This window comes from Gasterosteus aculeatus, chromosome 5 (assembly GCF_964276395.1).
Source record: "Gasterosteus aculeatus chromosome 5, fGasAcu3.hap1.1, whole genome shotgun sequence".
Classification (NCBI taxonomy): Eukaryota; Metazoa; Chordata; class Actinopteri; order Perciformes; family Gasterosteidae; genus Gasterosteus; species Gasterosteus aculeatus.
Genome location: NC_135692.1, coordinates 6,345,796 through 6,366,066, shown reverse-complemented (window position 1 = coordinate 6,366,066; position 20,271 = coordinate 6,345,796). Strand labels below are relative to the sequence as shown.

The 20,271-nt window shown below is 45.7% G+C and overlaps 3 protein-coding genes across 4 annotated transcripts; 1 reads left to right on the top strand and 2 right to left on the bottom strand.

Moving 5' to 3' along the window:
* Window positions 1–15: 15 nt before the first annotated feature.
* Window positions 16–2,486, bottom strand: LOC120819838 (histone H3.3A). Its single transcript, XM_040177580.2, has 4 exons — window positions 1,981–2,486; window positions 1,032–1,169; window positions 754–907; window positions 16–668 (listed from the first exon to the last, which is right to left on the bottom strand). The coding sequence occupies exons 2-4, from the start codon at window positions 1,157–1,159 to the stop codon at window positions 540–542; spliced, it is 411 nt and encodes a 136-aa protein (XP_040033514.1). The 5' UTR covers window positions 1,160–1,169; window positions 1,981–2,486; the 3' UTR covers window positions 16–539.
* Window positions 2,324–9,785, top strand: unk (unk zinc finger). 2 transcript variants are annotated; one of them, XM_040177546.2, is made up of 15 exons: window positions 2,324–2,802; window positions 3,324–3,533; window positions 4,276–4,452; window positions 4,542–4,672; window positions 5,241–5,376; window positions 5,479–5,596; window positions 5,688–5,772; window positions 5,875–6,164; window positions 6,248–6,313; window positions 6,434–6,617; window positions 6,724–6,825; window positions 6,912–7,097; window positions 7,183–7,364; window positions 7,487–7,747; window positions 7,963–9,785. In XM_040177546.2, exons 1-15 carry the CDS (start codon window positions 2,654–2,656, stop codon window positions 8,116–8,118), a joined length of 2,433 nt encoding a protein of 810 aa, XP_040033480.2. In that variant the 5' UTR covers window positions 2,324–2,653; the 3' UTR covers window positions 8,119–9,785. The 2 variants fall into 2 exon arrangements, with proteins under 2 accessions (XP_040033480.2, XP_040033481.2); XM_040177547.2 differs by having other exon boundaries at window positions 2,538–2,802; window positions 7,183–7,368.
* On the bottom strand, window positions 8,833–20,137 carry unc13d (unc-13 homolog D (C. elegans)). The gene is made up of 33 exons (XM_040177545.2): window positions 19,973–20,137; window positions 19,134–19,160; window positions 18,627–18,683; window positions 18,458–18,505; window positions 18,205–18,372; window positions 18,007–18,073; window positions 17,518–17,698; window positions 17,387–17,431; window positions 17,215–17,286; window positions 17,060–17,129; window positions 16,866–16,970; window positions 16,537–16,629; window positions 16,333–16,433; window positions 15,445–15,562; window positions 14,852–14,973; window positions 14,681–14,771; window positions 14,127–14,183; window positions 13,953–14,050; window positions 13,578–13,629; window positions 13,362–13,492; window positions 13,006–13,123; window positions 12,759–12,911; window positions 12,565–12,660; window positions 12,273–12,479; window positions 12,087–12,161; window positions 11,927–12,006; window positions 11,702–11,816; window positions 11,039–11,110; window positions 10,867–10,950; window positions 10,660–10,780; window positions 10,460–10,583; window positions 10,143–10,363; window positions 8,833–9,919 (listed from the first exon to the last, which is right to left on the bottom strand). Exons 1-33 carry the CDS (start codon window positions 20,030–20,032, stop codon window positions 9,807–9,809), a joined length of 3,342 nt encoding a protein of 1,113 aa, XP_040033479.2. The 5' UTR covers window positions 20,033–20,137; the 3' UTR covers window positions 8,833–9,806.
* Between the last annotated feature and the right edge of the window lie 134 nt (window positions 20,138–20,271).

Genomic DNA, 20,271 nt, shown 5'->3' with positions numbered 1-20,271 from the left:
CAAGCAACACAAGCATTTCTACTCATAAAGACCTTTAATAGAAAGACACGCGACAACATTTCATAAATAGTATTAAATGTAGCTGCCAGGGTTTATGTTTAAAAACATGTAAAAAGCAGTCAAGAAAAATAGAGGGGGGGTGCCGTGCTGTCGATCAGAGTGTGGCATAAATATTTACTGTAGCAGCAAACACCTGGACACTGAGACCAACTGAGCAGGACATGCTGGCATTTTGTGACGAGTGGTAGAGTGAAGAGACCCTGGACCCCCCAGAGAAGATATGAAGAATTTATCCCTTCGACAACTTCCATCCCCAGATGGAGCCTAATGTCCACAATGAGTTGATGCAATGGCTGGAGTCGTGACCCCGTGATGGAAAACTAGGAAGATACACTTGCTGCACAACACTTCCAATTATCTTAAGTGTAATCAGTCTCACGGAATGATTGATCTCAATCTAAAATACAAAAGAAAAAAAAAATACCCAAGAAATAAAATGTCCACAAATAGTTAATTACGATAAAAGGGAGCATTGGTGCTTAGGCCCTCTCCCCTCTTATCCTACGCGCCAGCTGGATGTCTTTGGGCATGATGGTGACACGTTTGGCGTGGATGGCGCACAGGTTGGTGTCCTCAAACAGACCGACCAGGTAAGCCTCACTTGCTTCCTGTTGAAAGGAAAAGAAGTTAGGTTCATGGCTACTTTTCTTTTGCCCCAGCCATCACCCGCATGCACTGAGTCAACACGTTTACCTGAAGAGCTCCAATAGCTGCACTCTGGAAGCGCAGATCGGTCTTGAAATCTTGTGCAATCTCCCTCACCAGGCGCTGGAAGGGCAGCTTTCGGATGAGCAGCTCCGTGGACTTCTGGTAACGCCGAATCTCCCTCAGCGCCACAGTTCCAGGCCTGAACAAAACAAGGTTTACAGCAGCATTAACGCAAGTGTACGGCCCTTACAGTATGGAATAGGACATGTCCGCGAAAAGAGCGTATGCAACGCATTGGGGCCGGTGACGTCACTATGCCGTACCTGTAACGATGGGGCTTCTTCACCCCTCCCGTGGACGGCGCGCTCTTCCTGGCTGCCTTTGTGGCGAGCTGCTTCCTTGGCGCCTTGCCTCCGGTGGACTTACGAGCGGTCTGCTTGGTACGCGCCATCTCGAGCTTTCTAAGGGTGGAACACAGCCAGGCGAATTAAACACAGCCGACAAAAAAAAAATCCACGGCAACACACAGAAAACAGACGAGGTAGAACAGTGTGGTTTCGATGGTGCTAGGAGGCTAACCCCGCCTAGCATACGGGCTTACAGTCCCCCCTCCCCCCTCCAGGTTAAACCACTGGGAGGCGCAGTGTTTGCCCCGGTAACGTTACGCTACACCGCCATAAAACGAGACAGCCAACGAGGCCTTATTAAAAGCACAACAATGTCAGGTTTCAGTTTCAGTTTAAATGGCCGTTTTCGCAAATGGCACCAGGTCTAAAGTAACAAATTAGTTACACCGTCATCACCAATTTAGACGCCGCCAGAATCAAAACACTCGGTTGGTAAAGGGGGCAACGGCTCCGCCAGTGAGCCGCAGCTTCCCGACCTCGCCATTTTAACAGTTTCTCGTTTCACCCTCAGTCGACATCGAATCGATTTGAACAACATTAACTTAACGTTAGCTTACAAAGAATTAACGTGCCAGGAGCTGTATTTCAACGGTATATACGCATTCAATGTCGACAGTTTGTTATAGAAATTACTTCACATAGTCTAGTTTTCAACGAGCCGACAATCCTATTTAGCGTTGGTTCCAAACTGCAAGGAAATCCATTGTTCCAGCTCAAGCTAATGCTAACGTTAGCAAGTCGCCATGTTAGCTCGTTTGTCAGAAAATGCCTTTACACACACTCAGATACACAAACAGAAATCACATTATCGACAACTAGGACCCTGTACCGTCAGCCAAAGAGATGCCAATAATATAATAGTTACCTTTAGGACGTGAGACGAGCGGTTAGTCAGCTGTTTGTTGTCGCGGAAAACGATATGTGACGAGAAGCGGTTGAGGCCGACTATTAATACTTTGTTGTGACGTCATGGATGAAAAACAGGACACCCTCATTGGTCCACATTCCACCAATAAATACGATAAAGAAAATGACAAATCTGATCTGAAGTTTAGACCAAACTGAAATAATCCTGTTTTCATTAGCATATAAACAATATTATTATTGATATTATGTGAGTTTTATTCTAAATATTCGAAATGCTAGACACTGTAATTTACACTCCATACCAGCTAATGGCGGCATTGTACCAGTGTCTGTGTTGCCAAGCGCCAATACGCCTAAAAAAGAAGAATAACCCACACAATTGTAGATTGTAATACATCAAGGGTTCGGTTTTCTACAATGTGTATGTTCTACATTGTCGCAAGGAAATGTGCCCAAACCTTAGTCAAGTTATGACTGAACTACAACTCGAATTACAACTCATATACACCCGTGACTTCATGCCCCACAATCCCGTGCGGCCCCCCTGCTACTACTTCCTCCTGCCTTGCGCAAGCTCACATCGATGTAGAATGCGGATTTGGGAGCTAGCAAGAATAGCTAGCCATTAAGCTAAAAACAAGGTTCTTGTTGTGAGGCTTCAAACGGGTAAAATGTCTAAAACACACCCACTGCCCCCTTCGTCTTCGGCAGTGACGACCACCGGGGGGGCCTCCTCGTCCTCTTCGTCCTCGCCCGCTGGGGGCTCGACTTCCCCCGCAACCGTGTTGAACGTGCAGCCCGAGAAACCTCAACATTACACGTACGTAGCTAGTTAGCTGGGTTAGCTTTGCCAAATGTACACAACCTCACGTGTAGCTTAATCACAACCCACATTGTATACGAGTGAACGAGTGAGTTAGGAACTGTAACGTGGCTGAACCAGCCCCACTTAGCGCCAATGTGCCCAGTGCGTTAACGTAACGTTAAGTAGTTAGCAGCAGGTCTCCATGAAAGAGGCCTCGCGTTGACGTACGCGCTAAGAGTTGCCATGTCTCCCCTAGTTTGTGCCACTGCACCGTTTAAGTTGTGCATTTGTGAATGGGTCTCGCTGTTCACTTCATGCGCGTTTAGTTGCATTTCATGTATTGTATGTAAGTACCACTGTGTTCACAGTAGCAGAGAGTAAGATGGAGAAGAATAATGGTATGAAAGATAGGGTCCACTAGACCCCCCCCCTGCGAGCAAAGCCATTCTGAATACTGTAAATAGAAATAGAAAATTATGACTTGATGAAGGAGCCTTTATAGATTTGCATTTAACTGGTGTTGCTTTCTCCCCCAGATATTTAAAGGAGTTCAGAACTGAGCAGTGCCCCCTGTTCGTACAGCATAAATGTACACAACACAGGCCGTTTTCCTGTTTCCACTGGCACTTCCTTAACCAGCGGCGCCGCAGACCCATCCGCAGGCGGGACGGGACCTTCAACTACAGCCCAGATGTGTACTGTACCAAATATGACGAAGGAACGGGCACCTGTCCCGATGGAGACGAGTGAGTGTGACGTACAAGGCGGCTTTGCGTTACGTTTAAGTCAAGTCAAGTCAAGTCATTTTATTTTGTATAGCCCAGAATCGCAAATTACAAATTTGCCTCAGAGGGCTTTACAGTCTGCACACATACGACATCCTCTGCCCTCTGTTTAGAGTTAGAACCCTCATCATACTTTTGTGGGTTTGCTGAAGCTGCTGTAACTCCAAATGGTCCAATCTGGCTTTGGGTTAGGGTCACCTTTTACATTTGAATCTTGAATTGTTCCACTGAAACCACCAGATGGGGGTGAAAATTGCATGTCAATGGAGCTTTGGGCGAAAGACATTAAGGTAACGAAGATACACCCTGTCCTCATTTAAAAGTCGTTGGAGGGCATGTTCACATTGTGCAATAGCATCTGCACAAAGCATTTCTCCCACAATTCTTTGAGACTGAACAGTTCTGATCTATTTCTCACCCTGTTGTTGACGATCACAGACAAGGGGGACATGAATAAAGGACAGAGGGAACTGGGGTATCTGTGATGTGTGCTAATGAACCACATAGTGGAGCACTGAGTGAACATTTCAAAATATTCCTCTTCCAGCTTTTATCACAAAAGACAACATCTCAGTTTAATTTATAATAAGCGTTACGCTGCTGAAAAGGAGTTATGTTATTTGTGTGTAGTTGTGTCAATAATCATACAATTTTGTATACTATAGAATATTGACCTGTGCATATGTTTTTTTCTGTGTTCCAGATGCCCATTTCTACATCGGACTGCAGGGGACACAGAGCGACGGTACCACCTCCGCTACTACAAGACAGGATCGTGTATTCATGAAACTGATGGAAAAGGCCACTGTAGCAAAAACGGCTCCCACTGTGCCTTCGCCCACGGATCACATGACCTGCGCACCCCTGTCTATGACATCAGGTACCAAAATAAGATAATATCGCCACATGTTTGTCTATTTGGTGCTGTCGTGTATCACCTACAGTCTATTTACACTGCACATTTCACAGGGAAGTGCAGGTAATGGAGACTCAGGGAGGCTCGGGGCCAACAGAGGGAAGCGCAGGAGACGGCCAGTCGGGACAGGCAGCAAGCACAGCCCTCATAGAGAAGATACTGAGTGAGGAGCCACGCTGGCAAGGTAAGTGTGTGTTACAGAGCTTTAACCGTGTGAGAAGAAAAAAGGCCTTTGTTGAATCAATGTAATACTAGTAAACTATAATTACGAGTTAAGCAATAAAAAACATGCTGATGTTGTTATATATGTGTTTATTTAGTATTGTGAAAGTCAGACAAGGTTGATTCATCGTTTTTTTCCGGATGACCCTCTGTTCGTCAGTTGAGTTCTTTGTTTTGTCTCCTCTGCTGCATTGAAGGACTCAAAAGTTTTCACTGTGTGCCATTTTATGCTTCACACTTAAATTGAAGAAAGCCCTATAAAATATATGAAAAGATCCCCGTCGGCCTCTCATCCATCGTCTATGGAGCAGTTGCACGCTTTGTGCTTGGTGTCATCACGAGTATGAGACTTGAAAGAGGAGCTCATGCTCACAGCTATTGAATTAACCTTTCCAAGCCACGGAAATAACACTTTCATGATTCACAACGTATCTCCCTCCTTGCAGAATCGCCAATCCTTTTATTTTGAATTCTCTTGATCGGGTCACTCTTGACACTCCTTCTGTGTTACTTGTGTTTCAACCCCTCAGATAACAACTATGTGCTGTCCCACTACAAGACGGAGCTCTGTAAGAAACCCCCCCGCCTCTGCCGTCAAGGCTATGCCTGTCCGTACTACCATAACAGCAAAGACCGGAGGCGCAGCCCGCACAAGCACAAATACAGGTGCTCCCTCACGTCTTGCAAAAGGCTCTTGCAAATATCTGTTGCGACGGTGTAATTGTGAATGTGTTTAACAAATGGTGCCGTTCGCCCGTGACACCGCAGAGCGTTGCCTTGTCCAGCTGTGAAACAGAGTGAGGAGTGGGGGGACCCCAGTAAATGTGAGGGAGCAGAGGGATGCCAGTATTGCCACACCAGAACGGAACAGCAGTTCCACCCAGAGGTTTGTGTGAAAATGCCCTCAGAAAAGAATTGTACGCATCTCACGGGGGATAATTGTCGATGTTGTGTTGATTTTTCTCTATTTGCCCCAGATCTATAAATCCACAAAGTGTAACGACATGCAGCAGTGCGGCAGCTGTCCCAGGGGGCCGTTCTGTGCCTTTGCTCACGTTGAAAGTAAGTCTTCATAACACTTTTCCAAGCGCCTGTCGAGTCTGATGAATCATCCCGCAATTCACCAATACATTGATATCATTGCTTTTTCAACCTTCCCTCCAGGGCCCTTTGTTCCAGAGGAGCCCCCATTCCCCACACCAAGTTCCCCTCCGCCCTCCAGACCTCCGGACCCTCTTACGGCCCAGGAAGCTCCTCCAAGCCCCAACAAACACAACATGGGCCACGGGCCTGGTTGTGTTTCGGATCCGTTCTCCCAGTGCGTGGCGGAGCGCGGACTGCTGGGTAGTGTTCTGTCTCTGTGTGAGAACATGAGGGAGAGGGCGGAGCCTCCGTCTCCGTGGGCAGGAGAGGGCGGCTACGGCAGGGCGCCGGGGTTTGAGAGGGAGGATCAGGTGAGAAGGACCCATCTCTTGAGCGATGTCAAGGTTTCTAATAAATGGCGGTTCATTTTTTGTTTTACTGCTGGTGGTTTCAGGCAAAGCAAAGAAGTTTTGCTCTCGAGCAACGCAGCAGGGAATTGGCAATAGTACAAAGCAAACAGGTAAAAACAGTTGTTTCTTACTTACTTTTCTTGTTTATAATAATCTTGCTGCAAAGACACAACAATAAACTAAACACTTGCTCCTCCAGAAACCACATTGAACGTTTGTTCCCCCTTCAGGACTTGTTAGTGTTTCTGCCCGTCGGTAGCCCTTTGAGTCTGTCCTCCAGCATCCCTTCCAGCCTGGCAGCCACCCCACCAAGCCCCGCCCCTCTGGGAGCCCCGGGATCCGCCTTGTCTTCTGGGATGAACGCCAACGCCTTGCCCTTCTACCCCACCAGTGAGACAGTGGAGTCAGTCGTTGGTAGGTTATGTACAGAAATTTCGGACACACATGTCAAACGGTTTTGCCGATACAGATCAACAAATAACTGCAGGTCTGGTGTGTGTTGTGTGTGTGTGTGTTGTAGAGTCCGCCCTAGACGATCTGGACCTGAATGACTTTGGTGTGTCGGTGTTGGAGAGGAACTTGGAAAGCAGCTCTGGTCTGCCCAGCGTGGGAGTTATGCTGGGTATTTTTCAGAACACAAATATGAACACATCATTTAGCATTAACTTTACGGAGATGAAGATAACTTTTATTTGTCTCCCATTATAGGGGGAAGCCACTTTCAGAGTTCTGCCCCAGTCAATATCCCCGGCTCCTTTAGCAGCTCCGCTCCTTTCAGCTCCCCTTCGCCGTCTCCCCCAATCAGGCCGCACACTTCACCGTTCTTTTCAACACCCCTCTCACAACCCGGCCAATCGGAAAACACCTTCTTGGGAGCATCTCACAACCATTTAGGTTTGGCGTGAATTTGATCACAGAGGCACAGTGGTGTAGGGAGTGATAATCCGGCAGTTCCTCATGCGTATGCTTTTCTCTGCAGGTCTGAATGGTATGAGCACTAATATCTGGGAGCATTTTCCATCAGGCCAGGGGTCCCCTGGCACCCCCCCCACCCTCCTGCCCTCTGGCCCTGGTCCAGAGACCTCCAGGCTCAAGCAGGAGCTGGAGGAAGCTCACGGGGCCCTGAAGCAGTGGGGGCACAGCTGGAGACACACGGCTCAGGTAGGTAGGTAGTGGGGCACGTGTGCACGCATGCTTGTGACGGTGCTGTGAGTGGAACTAACGCGGTTTTACACGCGCTCCGATCGGCCCCAGTTCACGAATGAGCGCTCCGTGTCTTGCAGTCGTGGGCCGCACTGAAAGCGGACGCCGAGGAGTCGCGAGCCCACGCGGCCCGGTTGACCATGGAAGCAGAGAGAGCCAAGCAGTCCGAGGAGGAGGCGCAGAGGCAGGCGTCCCTCCTGCAGGAGGCGCTGGAGAGCCTACGGACCGGAGACAATCCCCATCTAGCGCTGCACCAACTCCAGCTGCTGCACCGGCTGCCCTTGGAGTCGGTCCTCAGCTTGCAGGCTCAGCTCTGCAGCTGCTTACACACCGTGGAACAGGTAATACCGGCGACCCGCTCGGTGGACCCAAACATTTTAAATAACTGATACGAAAGAACTGATAATTCTCACATGATCACCCTCAACATGTTTTTTGTATTTTTTTTAATTGAGAGCAATAATGTTGTTTTTACACTATGTGCGGCCCCCTAAATCGTCCAAGTCCTTCCGTTCAAGAAGTCTATATCCTTTTGCCCTTTTTTTTCTTTTTCAAGGTGGTGTACAGGAAACAGAGACAGTGCTGTGTGACGTGTGGTGAGCAGGGCTCGGTGTCCCTGACCTGTGGCCACGGACTGCAGTGTGAGAGCTGCTCTGCCTCCACCAAGTGCCCGCTCTGCCCCGAACAGACCCAGGAGCAGCAGCTCTCTTGACCCCCCCTGAGCCCTGCTGGGCCACCGCAGATTCCAAACCAGTCGCTCCTGATTCCACAGACACCAGCCTTGGATCTCAACCGCCATCCGAAATCATGTTGAGGTCTTTTTTCATAATGTGCTAAAGACACAGGCGCTGACTTGGTTTTGTATTTTTAAGATGACGTTTACTGATGAATGACCAGCACAGGTTTCTAAGTGAAAGTTGTTTATGTGGAATTTAGAATTAATAATTTTTCTAGTGGCTACCTGCGGACCACCAGAACTTTTTTACTTATGCTCTCGACCAGCAACACTGTTCAGAACCCCTGTACTAGATTTGTGAAAATCACTTTATGACCTGCTGTTATTTCTACTCTAACCCTAACCTATACATCATGGTTGTTATCATATCATATAAGTACAAGCTCACCCTACAGATTAGTTCCTGGAGTGTTATGGAGCTTCTGGGCCTCTTCTTTGGGATCTGTGGAGGTTTTTATTGATATTTGCTCTCGCCTTGTGACAACTCTTGGATTTGATAGAAAATAAGTGTTGAGTCTCTTTCCAGAAATCATGACCTTGACTCGTGATAATTCAGTCCTTAATAATCACTGTCCTCGTAAACCACAATAATCATAATCTAGAGTCGGGGTCAAACCACATTACAAGCAATTTTCTAAGTAAGTAAGCGTACTAGCTGTGTATCACATGTAGAATAAAGCAAAACAGTGGTCGTCTTTACTGACTTTTAATACTCAGTGGCCAGGTCACATTCAGTGTTTGCATTCTATTTAGGGTCAACATGAGAACTGTTTTATGATTTCTGAAAAGAGGCAAGTTAAGTTGTTGTACAGCAAAGCTGTCCAAACCTTTTAGGTGGACGCACGATACAGCGGGTTAGCAGTTAGCAGGGTTATGAGCGGTCTTAACAGAATCAAGAGGTCCGACTGAAAACAATTAAAGTGCATGTTCAGCATCCTCCAGTGAAAGGAGTGCAGCTTATTATTATTATTTCTTTTTTAATTAAAAACAATTTCCATAGTTTCTTTTCTACCAAAATATATCTAAAAGGGTCAATAACTGTTGAATAACAGAATTTATTTAAAAATGTATTAATATTTGTTTCAATTTACAACAGATGGCCTCTTTTAAAACTCTCAGGTTATCTCTAATATTCCTCTGCATAGGCTGGAAGAGGAACGCATGTGAACACAATCAAAGCAAATGTATTCAGTTGTGTAGTCTTTGAAATTTCTTTTCTAATTTTACTTAAAAGCTTTTCATGTCAACTCAGACGTACCAACTTTTATTAAAACGCGGCCCATTTTCTGTTTCAAATCAATGTCTCACCGGTTTCTTTGCCAACATAGTTTTTTACATTTGTAGTATTTTTTGACATTTTTTGTGTGTCAAATGTAGTCTGATATATATATTATACATTTGTGTGTGTATATATACACACACACATAGTTAAGTGATACCATACGTTTTTCTTGCACTGATTAAGACCTAGCATCAGGAAGCAGCCAGATGTGTGAGGTGCATGAGGTTTAAATGCAGGTGTGAAAGAGTTGATGATCCCCCTCCCTAAACCCATGCTCACTAACGCAGTTCATCCGACGCCAATGGATATCTTTGTTTTTGGTACAGCTCATTAAAAATAAATTGTATATTTTTGGAAGGAAGAAGTTGTTGTGTGGTGTTTGTTAGGGTTGAATCCCCTCCTGGGACTGTTTCTCTCTCTGCCTCCGCTTCTTCACGTAGGCTTGAGCCTCTTGCTCTCCTCTCCTGGACTCAAGAAGTGCCAGAATGCTGTCGTCTGAGAAACGAGAAAGTTTCAGGATTAGATTATGACTTTGTCTTAAAGCTTTTTTTTCATATCGTTGTACCGCGGCAATTCTCTAACATCTGGGACCAAAAAGGCTCCAAAGTGTGCTGAAATAAGGTCCCAGCATGTCGTTATTTTCCCTGTGCTCCTTTAGTTAACAGGTCGATAAAGTGAAAGACTGTTACGTTGGTCTAAACCCACAGACGGATCATACCATTATGTTTGGGATGAATTAGAGGCAATCGGATCTGAGCAGGCGTGACTTCAGGCTGTAGGCTGAGTTCATCTCCTTTCATATCCCTAGCGACTCCCGGTAGGCCCTTGAGGGCCAGGAAGGCCTCGCCTTCAAAGTCATCCGTCATCAAGGTGTCGTGGTCCAGAACCGTCAGCACCAGGCATGCCCCCGGAGCCCGGCACTGATCCAGGGATACCAGACTGTGATGTAGAGGATTCGGAGATCAGGGAAGGGTGACAAAGCGGCGTCTGAGACATCCGCGTGGTTGTACAGCATCGGCAAGATCAACAACTTACAATTCAAAGGCCTCCTCAAAAAGCGGATTGAGATCACGGCTCTTGGTGCGAGTGCAGCGAGTCTCCACTTCTTGGAAAACGTGGTTGGGCTCCAGGCACAGCTGCACAAACGGATCGCTGAGACCTGGCAGAAGCACGGGAAGCGTTAGGCCACCGGGAGAGGTTTCCCGTAACGGTTCTATGGGGCTGCGCGGCCATACCGTTCGAGTCCATTGGCAAGAGGTTGACCGCATTCAACACCTCAACTCTGAGCCTTTGGTCTGATCTGCTGTAGGAAGCCAGGAGGGTGACGGCACCGTATTTCTCCGAGGTGTTCACGTTCTGTCGGGAGAAACGGAGAGCATGGGTTAACAAGCAGCGGGAGCTTTTACAGCAGCTGGAGAAGCGTTTCCTGCCCTGTCTCTCACCTGCTCCTGTATTTTCCTCTCAAGGAACTTCTCAATAAGCTGACAGCTGCTCAGAGAGTTGTGAGTCAGATGAGCTTTGAGAGCCTGGACGCGGGAAGAAAGAAGGAATGTGAAGAAAAGACGATTATCACTTCACGTGGGCTGAATAAAAGCCTCGTCTTGAGTTTCTCACCATATACTCATCAGAGTGGAGCGTTTTCAGCGGGAGCCCATTTCCCTCAGCGAGGAAGCACTGCTCCAGGCACTGGAATTCACACAACATAACAATGTGTTGGCTTCAAAGAATGCAACGTAAAATGTTGATTTGTGAGCTTTGGAGCTGCTCGCAGGTGGATTTAGAGCGGGACCAGACTAGCCCCGTCCCTCTGCTTAGAGTCCTTATGTTAAGATAAGCTAAAAGTGGCTAAAGCGTAGCTGGCGGGAATAATAATGACGGTTCCCTCGTTTTTTGGTTTAATAAATCCGGTTGCTAAATGAGAAGGCTGAACGCCGCCATCGCCACAATCAGAATCAAATACGTTTTATTGGGTATGCTGACACATACATGGAATTTGACTAAACCAGGTTTCTTTTTGCAAATAAAGAAAAATATGAAAAAATAAAAGTAATTATGTGTAAGTTAAACATCTGATATCCATGAATAGAAACATATTTATATTTTATATTAGACCACCATTACATAGTGGTTGTGTTAATTCATCGCGCTTTATAGCACCGACGTTTACTTACTGCCTACTGCATTGAACCTTATTTCTTAAAATATTGAGGTGATACGTTCAGTGGAATTCTTTCTGAGCTGAAGCTAATTTACTACAAAAGTTTTCCTCTGACAGACCTGCAGCGTATACAGCAGTCTCTGGCAGAACACCATGAGCCCCCCTTGCTGTGGATGCTGGGTGGCCACCTGGTAGAGGATCTTCACCGAGTTATTCCACAGAGGAGTCAGGAGACTGGACTCGACGGGTAGAAAAAACAAAACAAAACGCGAGGCGATTTCATCAAGTGGTGCAAAGCGGTTAAACTGGATTAAATCGACGCGGTTCACACGTAGCCTGTGTACCTGTTGAAGTTCTCTTGAACCAGATTTTCGTTCATGTACTGCAGCTCCTGCTCCAGGTAGCGCATCAAGGGGGCTGCGGCCTAAAAGAGAAGAGGCTGGATATCAGGCATCCACAGAAGGCAGCTGTGTTTATCTTACAGCAGCGGTGATGGTCGCCTACGTCCTCTGTGGACTTGGAGGGAAGCCTCTTCCTGGTTGACATGTTCCGGACTTGAGTCTCGATGTCTGTGTTCAACTGGAAAGGCAAACAAGAGGCAGAGGTCACGTCAAGGAGGTTTCCCCTCAACTCCATGGTCAATTCTGTCGGTTTACCGACGAATCAAATGTCCCGTGTTAAATCTCGCACCTTTTTCCCAAGGGTGTCCAGAGCGGAGCGGATCTCTCGGCCGAGGACGCTCTGGGCTTGCTGCAGCTGTGAGGGCAGGGTGTTGTGGAACTGGCTTTCTCCGATCACGTTTTGGGTCCGGTCTCGAAGTCCTGCCCAGTTCAGCTGTGTGGGCAGTCGGTTCAGCACTGACCGCAAGTGCTCCAAGTCATTCACCACCACGCACAACTAGAGAGAAGAGGACAATTTGAGACACGTACACCGCACACCATGCTTCTTTTCTTCTTTTTTTTTACCCTAGCCCGCTCCTTACCATGTTGATGGCACTGCCGGGGTCGGAGTTCTCCGACAGCACCCTGACCCTCTCCTTCAGTGTGTGACAGTAGTTCACCACAATCTTGCACACATCCTGAAAATAAAACACAAAGACAGCAAAGGTTCCCACGCTCACATCCTCTGAACTGACCGTCATGCGATTACCGCCGTGTCAACGGCTGCATAGCGCACCTCGGTGAGCTTGACCATGAGCATGAAGGCCTCCTCGGGGTCGGGCCAGGACAGCTGCTCCCACAGATGGCAGATAGGTTGGATGCAGGCCACCAGGTCCACCGCTGAGGTGCTGTGTTTTATGGGCACCGCACCAGACTGCAGGGGCTGGAGCTGAGAGGAGAGGTTAGAGCACATCATGCTGAAATCACCTGTGAAATAAACTATGTTCACCATAAAAGGAGAGCATCAAAGTCCTAAGTGTTACCTGGTCTACCTGCACAGCCCTCTCCACCCTCTCCTGAGTTCGACTGAACGCCTGGTTCAGCCAGTAGGGCAGAGCGTCCCTGAAGTCCTCTTGAAAGTTGGTCAACTCAAGTGATCCCCTGAAACCACAAGTAGATACTCCTGACATTTAGATGATGCACGATCAGAGAAGTCAAGCTACTAGATATAAACATATGCATCTTGATTGTACCGCGAGGTTTTTACTATCATTCAATAATATAACGTTGAAAGAAAGAGGTTTAGGGTTAGCTTCTAATTTAAAGTGATCACGCAAATCCAAATATGGTCCAAACAGAACATGGAAGGAAGGATTGTGTTGTGAGCGTGACAGCTGACCTTGTCTTTAAGAAAGCCTTGTCTTTGTGGATGGCCTGCAGGCTCAGGTACACAGGGAAAAGGGTGTTGGCCAGAGCCTGCTCCATCTGACCCTGCAGCAGGGACAACGTTTTCCTCACTTCTTTTGCGATCTACGGGGCAGAGAAGATGAGGCGAGAAGATATGAAACCAGACTAAATTGTTTAAAGGACGTTTTTGGAGGTTGAGGACACGTACCAGGGAGTCAAACCTTTTGTAGACAACAGTGAACACGTCCACTTGCACGGCACTGTAGTGATGAGAGAAAAGCATATCAGTAAGTGTACATCTTGTTTTACTAGATTTATTTTGGAAGTTTTGATCTCTTCTTTTTCTTTTTAACACCAATAAAATAAACTAGTAGATTACATGCATGTTTTTTACTTTGTTAATAATGCCGCCCATATTGACAACTTGACATGTCGTAGCAGGTAAAGAAAAGGTTTGATGGTGGCTTTGTTCTAGTGAAGTGCTCTAGTGAGCCAGCCAGTTTCCACCGAACCCCAATGTAACGCTGCCAAGGCCACTGAAAAATATCTGTCTGTTAATGACAGACCAATTGTCCTATCTCACCTGAGAAAAACCCGATTCCAAACGTCCTTGTTGTGCTTTATGTCTTCCTGCACCTCCCCAATCAACCTGGAGAGGGCGTTCACGATCTCTGCCAGGTCCTGTATGTCGACATAGTGCAAAAACAATGTGACTTCAGTACCATATCCAAGGCCTTTATGATGTGTTTGTCCTCACCTTAGTCATCGGCTGATGCAGACCCTTTTTGAGAGTGAACCACTCCTGTGTACCTGTCTGAAATAGAAGTCCCATCATCATCGAAAAGGACAGCTCTCACCCCAGCCGCAGACTGTTTGCCCTCCTCCCCTCTGCAGGTTCAGGAACAGCTTCATCCCTGCGGCTGTCATCCTACTGAACACTGCCTCCCCTGAACTCTGAACTCTGCCCCCCACCCCCCACACACATCTCCCTCAGTGACTGTACTTCCCCCCTCCACCCTGGCTTGACTGCCACACACCTTCCTCCAGCCACTGAACATTTGCACTGTTATTACATATCCATTTCTTACTGTACATATCTATTTATTCACTTATTACACTTTACATATGCACATACTCTGCACTTTTTGCTATTTTGCACTTCTAGTTGGATGTTAAACTGCATTTCGTTGCCTCAGTACTTGTACCCTGTGCAGTGACAATAAAGTTGAATCTAATCTAATCTAATCATGGGTAATTAAGGACTGATACAACAAGTGGTGGTAATAATCTCATTAGTTTTTTATTACTCACCTGTATGGCATCGCTGACCTCGTCGTGTAATTCAAACTGAGCCGGGTTCAGTTTCTGAAACGCCTGAGTCTTACAGATCTGGACCAAGATTCTGAGACGGAAGCACATGCCTGTTTTGCCTGATCTGAGTTTTAAATCACAACCATCATTTGGGCTAACCTTAAAACATACCTCAGCAGTGTGTGTAGTTTCGGAGTAGCGCTGGGAGTCGGGGGAAAGATGTCTCTGTATTTGGCCACCAGACACAGTCCGTACTGCAGGAAACCATGAAGAGAGTCCCCAAGTTCCTGTTTCTGTTAACAGAGTGAAACACCTTTATCGGACCCTCATGTGTGCTTAGATAGAAACTCCTGGGTTCTTTTCATTTCATTTCATTTCATGTTTTAAGAAAAGGAACCAGGAGAGTCTGGGGCAAAAGGAGTTGTCAAACAGCTGTAAAACAAATAAGAAAGTAAAAGTCTTGCTTTCAAATGTTTCCTTTTTTGGAGTATAGAGACCTTTGCCATTAGTCATTATTGGTGAAACAGAAACTGTTTCTGATGGTCAAGGCCTAATTTGAACTAATCTGAGTTGTGTAATATGCAACAAGGACACCACGTCAAACATGACACACATGTGAGATAACAGTAGAGTTTAAAAAGAGTAAAAATTTTCCCCTGAATGGTGGGGTAGTACAGCTATAAAGTAAAAAATGGGCGCTCAGTACTCAGTAGAACGAGATCATACTAGTAAAGTGGACGTGCTTTGTTAGTGGGCGCTCGTACCTGTTGGTGCGGCAGCTCCTGCTGTCGCCAGTGGTACTCTACGCTGGTCAGCTGCTGGAAGAGCACAGAAGAATCCACCTCTAAACTCTGGTACAGCTTGCTGTAAGCCACCCACTTCCTGTTGGAGGTGCACAAATCCACAAACTCACTGAGAAGTGGAAACTGAAACAACGGCATGCACACTTTGTGGGGGTAAATAAGGGTTGGGGGATATGTTTGAAACAGCTACCATGATAAAAATCCATTGATGTGAATGAATATATATATATATATATATATATATATATATATATATATATATATATATATATATTGGCAAGTGGATATTAACTGACACCGTTTTCCAAATTTGAATGCAAATAATGATAAATATCTTTATATTTGATGTGCGAGGAGGCAGAACTCCTCGCTTCAAGTTGAAGTTTGTAATCTTAGTAAAAGTTACTGTTTGTCAAATTTGCTCGAACTGTGTCTCTATGTCGTGCCAGCAGAACATGATCATCTGTGAAAAGATCATGTTTCTCTGATTTGTTTTAGTGCTGCTGAAGTCTCCACGCGCAAAGTAAATCAACCAATCAGAGCTGTTCATCACAGTTCATCTCATCTACTGTTAGTTAATGACCATCTGAGCAAATATGACAAAAAGTTTCTTTTATAAAAGTTACCCACTGAAGCTTTGAATCATTGTCATTAGAGTCTATACTTTGTCTGGTATTATTTATATAGACAGCGGGGCTTTGCTAAAATATGTCACATCACGTCATACAATACCACTGAAAGATGATAAATAATATAATAATAACAATTTTTCGCCATGTGACTTGAACATGAAACCGGTCCGTGAGGCAGAAAAGGGTCGGGGACCTGTGTACTATAAAACCCACTTACGCCAGGTCCTGGAGGAAAGGTGAGAGGTCATTCTGCGAGGCGTAGAACTCCAGCAGAGTCTGAGCCTCGCCACACAGCGCCCCTTTCCACGGAGCGGAACTCTGAGAGGGGCCGGACGAGAGGGGCGATCCAAAGGAAAGAGCAAAAAGTGAGCCACTCTAATGTTTGTTGTTTTTTTAAAGAAAGAGTGTGCGTGTCCTTTACCTTTTGCTTGGAGATGTAAGCCTCAACAAACTGCTGCAGAATCCCGCAGTAGTTGATGTAAGCACTACGACCGGCACTCAGCGTCCCGTCTCTCTGTCAGTCACAAAACACAAATCCAGTCTCATAAATATACCCAGCTGGATCCGTCATCTGTTAGGGAACGCTGGGGGCTTTACTAGAGGCCGTAAATTCCAGTTCCTCCTCTGGTTGCACACATTTCACCAACAAAGACCAGCACTCTTTTATTCTTTTGTTTGTTCTGTTTGTTTCGTGCCTTAATGCCATAGATCCAAACATAAAACAGCGTTTCAAATGCACTCTTTTTTTACCGCTTTATGGATGAACTTGAGGTTCAGGTGGCACTTGCCGCGATTAGGATACGTCTCTGTTCTGGGCTCCAGATTGTACCAGTTGTCTTCAGTACAGTGGAGATCCTACAGTAAAACGGTGCATGTGAGCATTGGAACTAGAAGTAACGAGAAAAGTAAAAAAAACAAACAGATGAACAAATAACGTCTACTACCTGTAGTTTCAGGACCACCTTGCCCAAAAAGTCATCCTGGCCTTTTTCCTTTTTGGCATCCTTGATCATCCTAAAACAGGTACAAGTGCACACGTTTACCTTCTCTGCTGGGTCTTCTGTTTGTGTCTGGGTCACCAAGATAGTGTAGTCAGTACCTTTTTAAACTGCTGAAGTTGGTTTTGATGTCCTCTAGTTTCTGGGTGAGGGAAAGCTCTTCGTCCTTATCCCTGAAGAGGAAGGATCACTGTTAGGGTCATGGGTTATCCGTTCATGTAAAGGTGAATGCAATAAACAGGACGATTTAAAAGCTAAGGATGTTTTCATCACCACATCTCAAGATGGAAACTGGCACCGGCGATGTCTCTGAACTCTCTAAACCGAAAAGAAAAACCCAATGAGAGAAAAAATCACTTCCACCTATTTTACCTGACATGCAGCAAACACACACGCGGACTCACAGTATGAAGGTTTGGTTCCAAATAGGGTTTAGAGTCTGCTTCTTTATCTCTGTCTCGTAGATTTTGTCATTGGATACAACGTCCTTCACAATAGATTTAGAGGGTTTGGCTTTGGAGCGCCGTGTTCGGCTCTCCTCCTCATCCTCCATGATGGTCAGCAGGCAGTATGGGTCACTGAAACCTGCTCAACACCCCAAAAATGTGAGGTAACTTGTAGCATGACAGATTTTCATAATTCAGAGTTACACAGTCTACTCTGCATGAACTACAGACAGTGAAAGTTAATGGCAATCCATCTGCGAGTTGTCAAAAGCTCTCACGGTCTTGCAAAAAAATTTGAATGTGGGTGGAGCTAGATGACAATTGTGGGTCACCACAATGTCTGCAGTGGATTTTGTCCAAATACATTGAGTAGATGTCGACATAATGGTGGCTGAGTGAAAACTGAGTGAAACCATTCAGTGTGTCGTCATGGGGATTCATCCTCACCACTGATGTCTTTTCCCAGGATTTCCTTGGCTTCCTTTACAGTGGCCATGAGGCAGTATACTGGAGGCTGTGCGGGTCACATAGTTATTCAAACACGCAGGTTAACTTAAGATGATTGCTATGAATGCTCTCGATAGATATCCGGAGTGTTTGAATGCGCAGGATTAGGCAACAGGCGTAGCGGATCTTTTTTCTCACCTCTGTGCCGTTCACCCTCTCCATCAGGCTTCTGTGCTCTGCCTCCGTCATGGTGAAGGCCTCCTGGATGTACTGGTGGAGCTGGCTCTCCGTGAAGACCTGAGCGGAGGACGGTTTGCCCATTCTATGAGTGATGGTGTACAGCAGCTCTTTATACAGAGGCTTCAGCTTTGAACAGAAATAAACAGAGTGTGAGCTTGGTTTGGGGGAACATTTTTATTTTATGCAATGCAGAGCACACGAATGGTGATACCTCCAGCTCCTTGTGTTTCCTCGCCCTCTCTTCTGGGTTGTGATCGTCCTTGATAGAAGAACAGAAGATTTTCTACTCTATTTTCTCTAACGCAGAAGGTAACTTCAAGGCATTCGGAGGTTTTAATGGACCCCACATTTGCATTTGCAGGACAAGGAGCGTCGCTTACCCTCCTGTCTCTCGTCTTCCTCGTCAACCCTAGTTTACGTACATTGGCAGGTGAGAACTGCCAAGAGAAAAACAGAAAGAGAAAAAAAGTCAGCGGGTACAAAACTCTTCCTTGATGTGCCGTACCATTCCCTCCACCTGTTCTTGTCCATTTGGTACAGATCATGACTATGGACTATGGTCATTTGAATGTGTTCTCACTTTCCATAAACATCCAGTGGTTCATTTATTTAGTTTTCATTCAGAATTCATGGTCTGTATTTTTGAGTTGGGTAATCTATCACTTCCATAAATCACTTCAATTGTGTAGTTGGGAGATGTATTCATAATCAGTATTTATTCAAATCAAAACCCAAGAGGACAAGACATCTTCCGTGCTCCGAAAATGTTAGATTATACATTTCACATTAAGTAATTCGGTAGTGCAATTTGGTTGAGCGTTCCTGCAACATTGATAAATCTGTTAAACACACAGACACACAAGCAAGGCGGCAGCCACCAGCTTTACCTGTTTGGGTTTTGAGGAGCCGAGTTCCTGGAAGACAGATGATACAGGTGCTTATGTTTAAAATACACATATTTGACAGAGTCAAATAATGATGTCATAGCGCCCGGTTGAGTGAAACAGGCATTTAAAAATGACTTAAATTCATCATCAGCTCTTTATAAGGCAAGAAACCTCGAGATACTTCAACTTGCAAGAAAACCCAAACCCCACTAGGTTTAAGAAATGCTGGTGTTTTTGATTACCAATAAGGCCTTCCTCTGCAAGGGACTTCCTCTCTCGCTGACAGTGAGAGCAACAACCCACCTAATATCCAACTGGGGGATTTCGCCTTAAAGGAAATGACAGTCGGCCAAACTACAAATAATAATACAAATATGCCTGTGCCTATTCACATACCACACAGAAATTTTCATAATCTTTGCATACAGCAGCAGAGCTACATCTTCCGTGAGCTAATACTTTGTTCTGCACCATGGGATTCAAACATGCATCTGAGGTAGTTATGATTCATAGTCAAAGCATCTTGAAACAGCCGTTTGGAAAACTTGACTCAGCGTGTAGGATTACTCGGTTGCAGATCATTTTAGGGGATTTCACAAAGAACAAAAGAAAATGATCAGCTAAAGGATTAATAAATAAAATAGATAAAGCAACACAAAACCCCATGAGAGCAGAAGAAGTTAATAAACTGATACGTTTGACAGCATCATCAGTTGGCCCATCGACACAGCGCCACATAAACGAGGTGGTTAGCAGCTGGCATTCAGAGAGCCAAAATGAAACAAAAATGTACTCCAGTTTAGACTCATCGCAAAGTTTGAGTGCATTGTAGTGCGTACCTGTTCAGGTGTTTGCAGTAGATTGTCTCTTGTGATGATTGGCTCGCTTTGACTTGACATGGTGATGCTAATATATGAGAACCAGACGCCTGCTGCTGCGCTTTGTGTGTGTGTGATATGGGGAAGCTGTGTTTCGATGAAGTATCATGCAGCAGCAGGAAGCCATTACTTCCTGCATACGGTGGTAACGTCAATAACTGTGACTTGTAGCGTTTTGTTAAAAAAAACTCCCAAAACATTATGCCTGGATGCGAAAGATTCCGGATAATCTTTTCTCTGACTCTAGAGCCACCACATTT

Coding starts and splice junctions, on each gene's coding strand:
- LOC120819838 (XM_040177580.2), bottom strand. CDS start 1,159: ATGGCGCGTACCAAGCAGACCGCTCGTAAGTCCACCGGAGGCAAGGCG. Junction 908..1,031: donor AAGAAGCCCCATCGTTACAG/GTACGGCATAGT, acceptor TGTTTTGTTCAG/GCCTGGAACTGTGGCGCTGA. Junction 669..753: donor CAGCTATTGGAGCTCTTCAG/GTAAACGTGTTG, acceptor TCCTTTCAACAG/GAAGCAAGTGAGGCTTACCT.
- unk (XM_040177546.2), top strand. CDS start 2,654: ATGTCTAAAACACACCCACTGCCCCCTTCGTCTTCGGCAGTGACGACC. Junction 5,597..5,687: donor AACAGCAGTTCCACCCAGAG/GTTTGTGTGAAA, acceptor TATTTGCCCCAG/ATCTATAAATCCACAAAGTG. Junction 7,748..7,962: donor GCTTACACACCGTGGAACAG/GTAATACCGGCG, acceptor TTCTTTTTCAAG/GTGGTGTACAGGAAACAGAG.
- unc13d (XM_040177545.2), bottom strand. CDS start 20,032: ATGTCAAGTCAAAGCGAGCCAATCATCACAAGAGACAATCTACTGCAA. Junction 13,630..13,952: donor TGGAATCGGGTTTTTCTCAG/GTGAGATAGGAC, acceptor TCATCACTACAG/TGCCGTGCAAGTGGACGTGT. Junction 12,007..12,086: donor CCTCCAAGTCCACAGAGGAC/GTAGGCGACCAT, acceptor CTTCTCTTTTAG/GCCGCAGCCCCCTTGATGCG.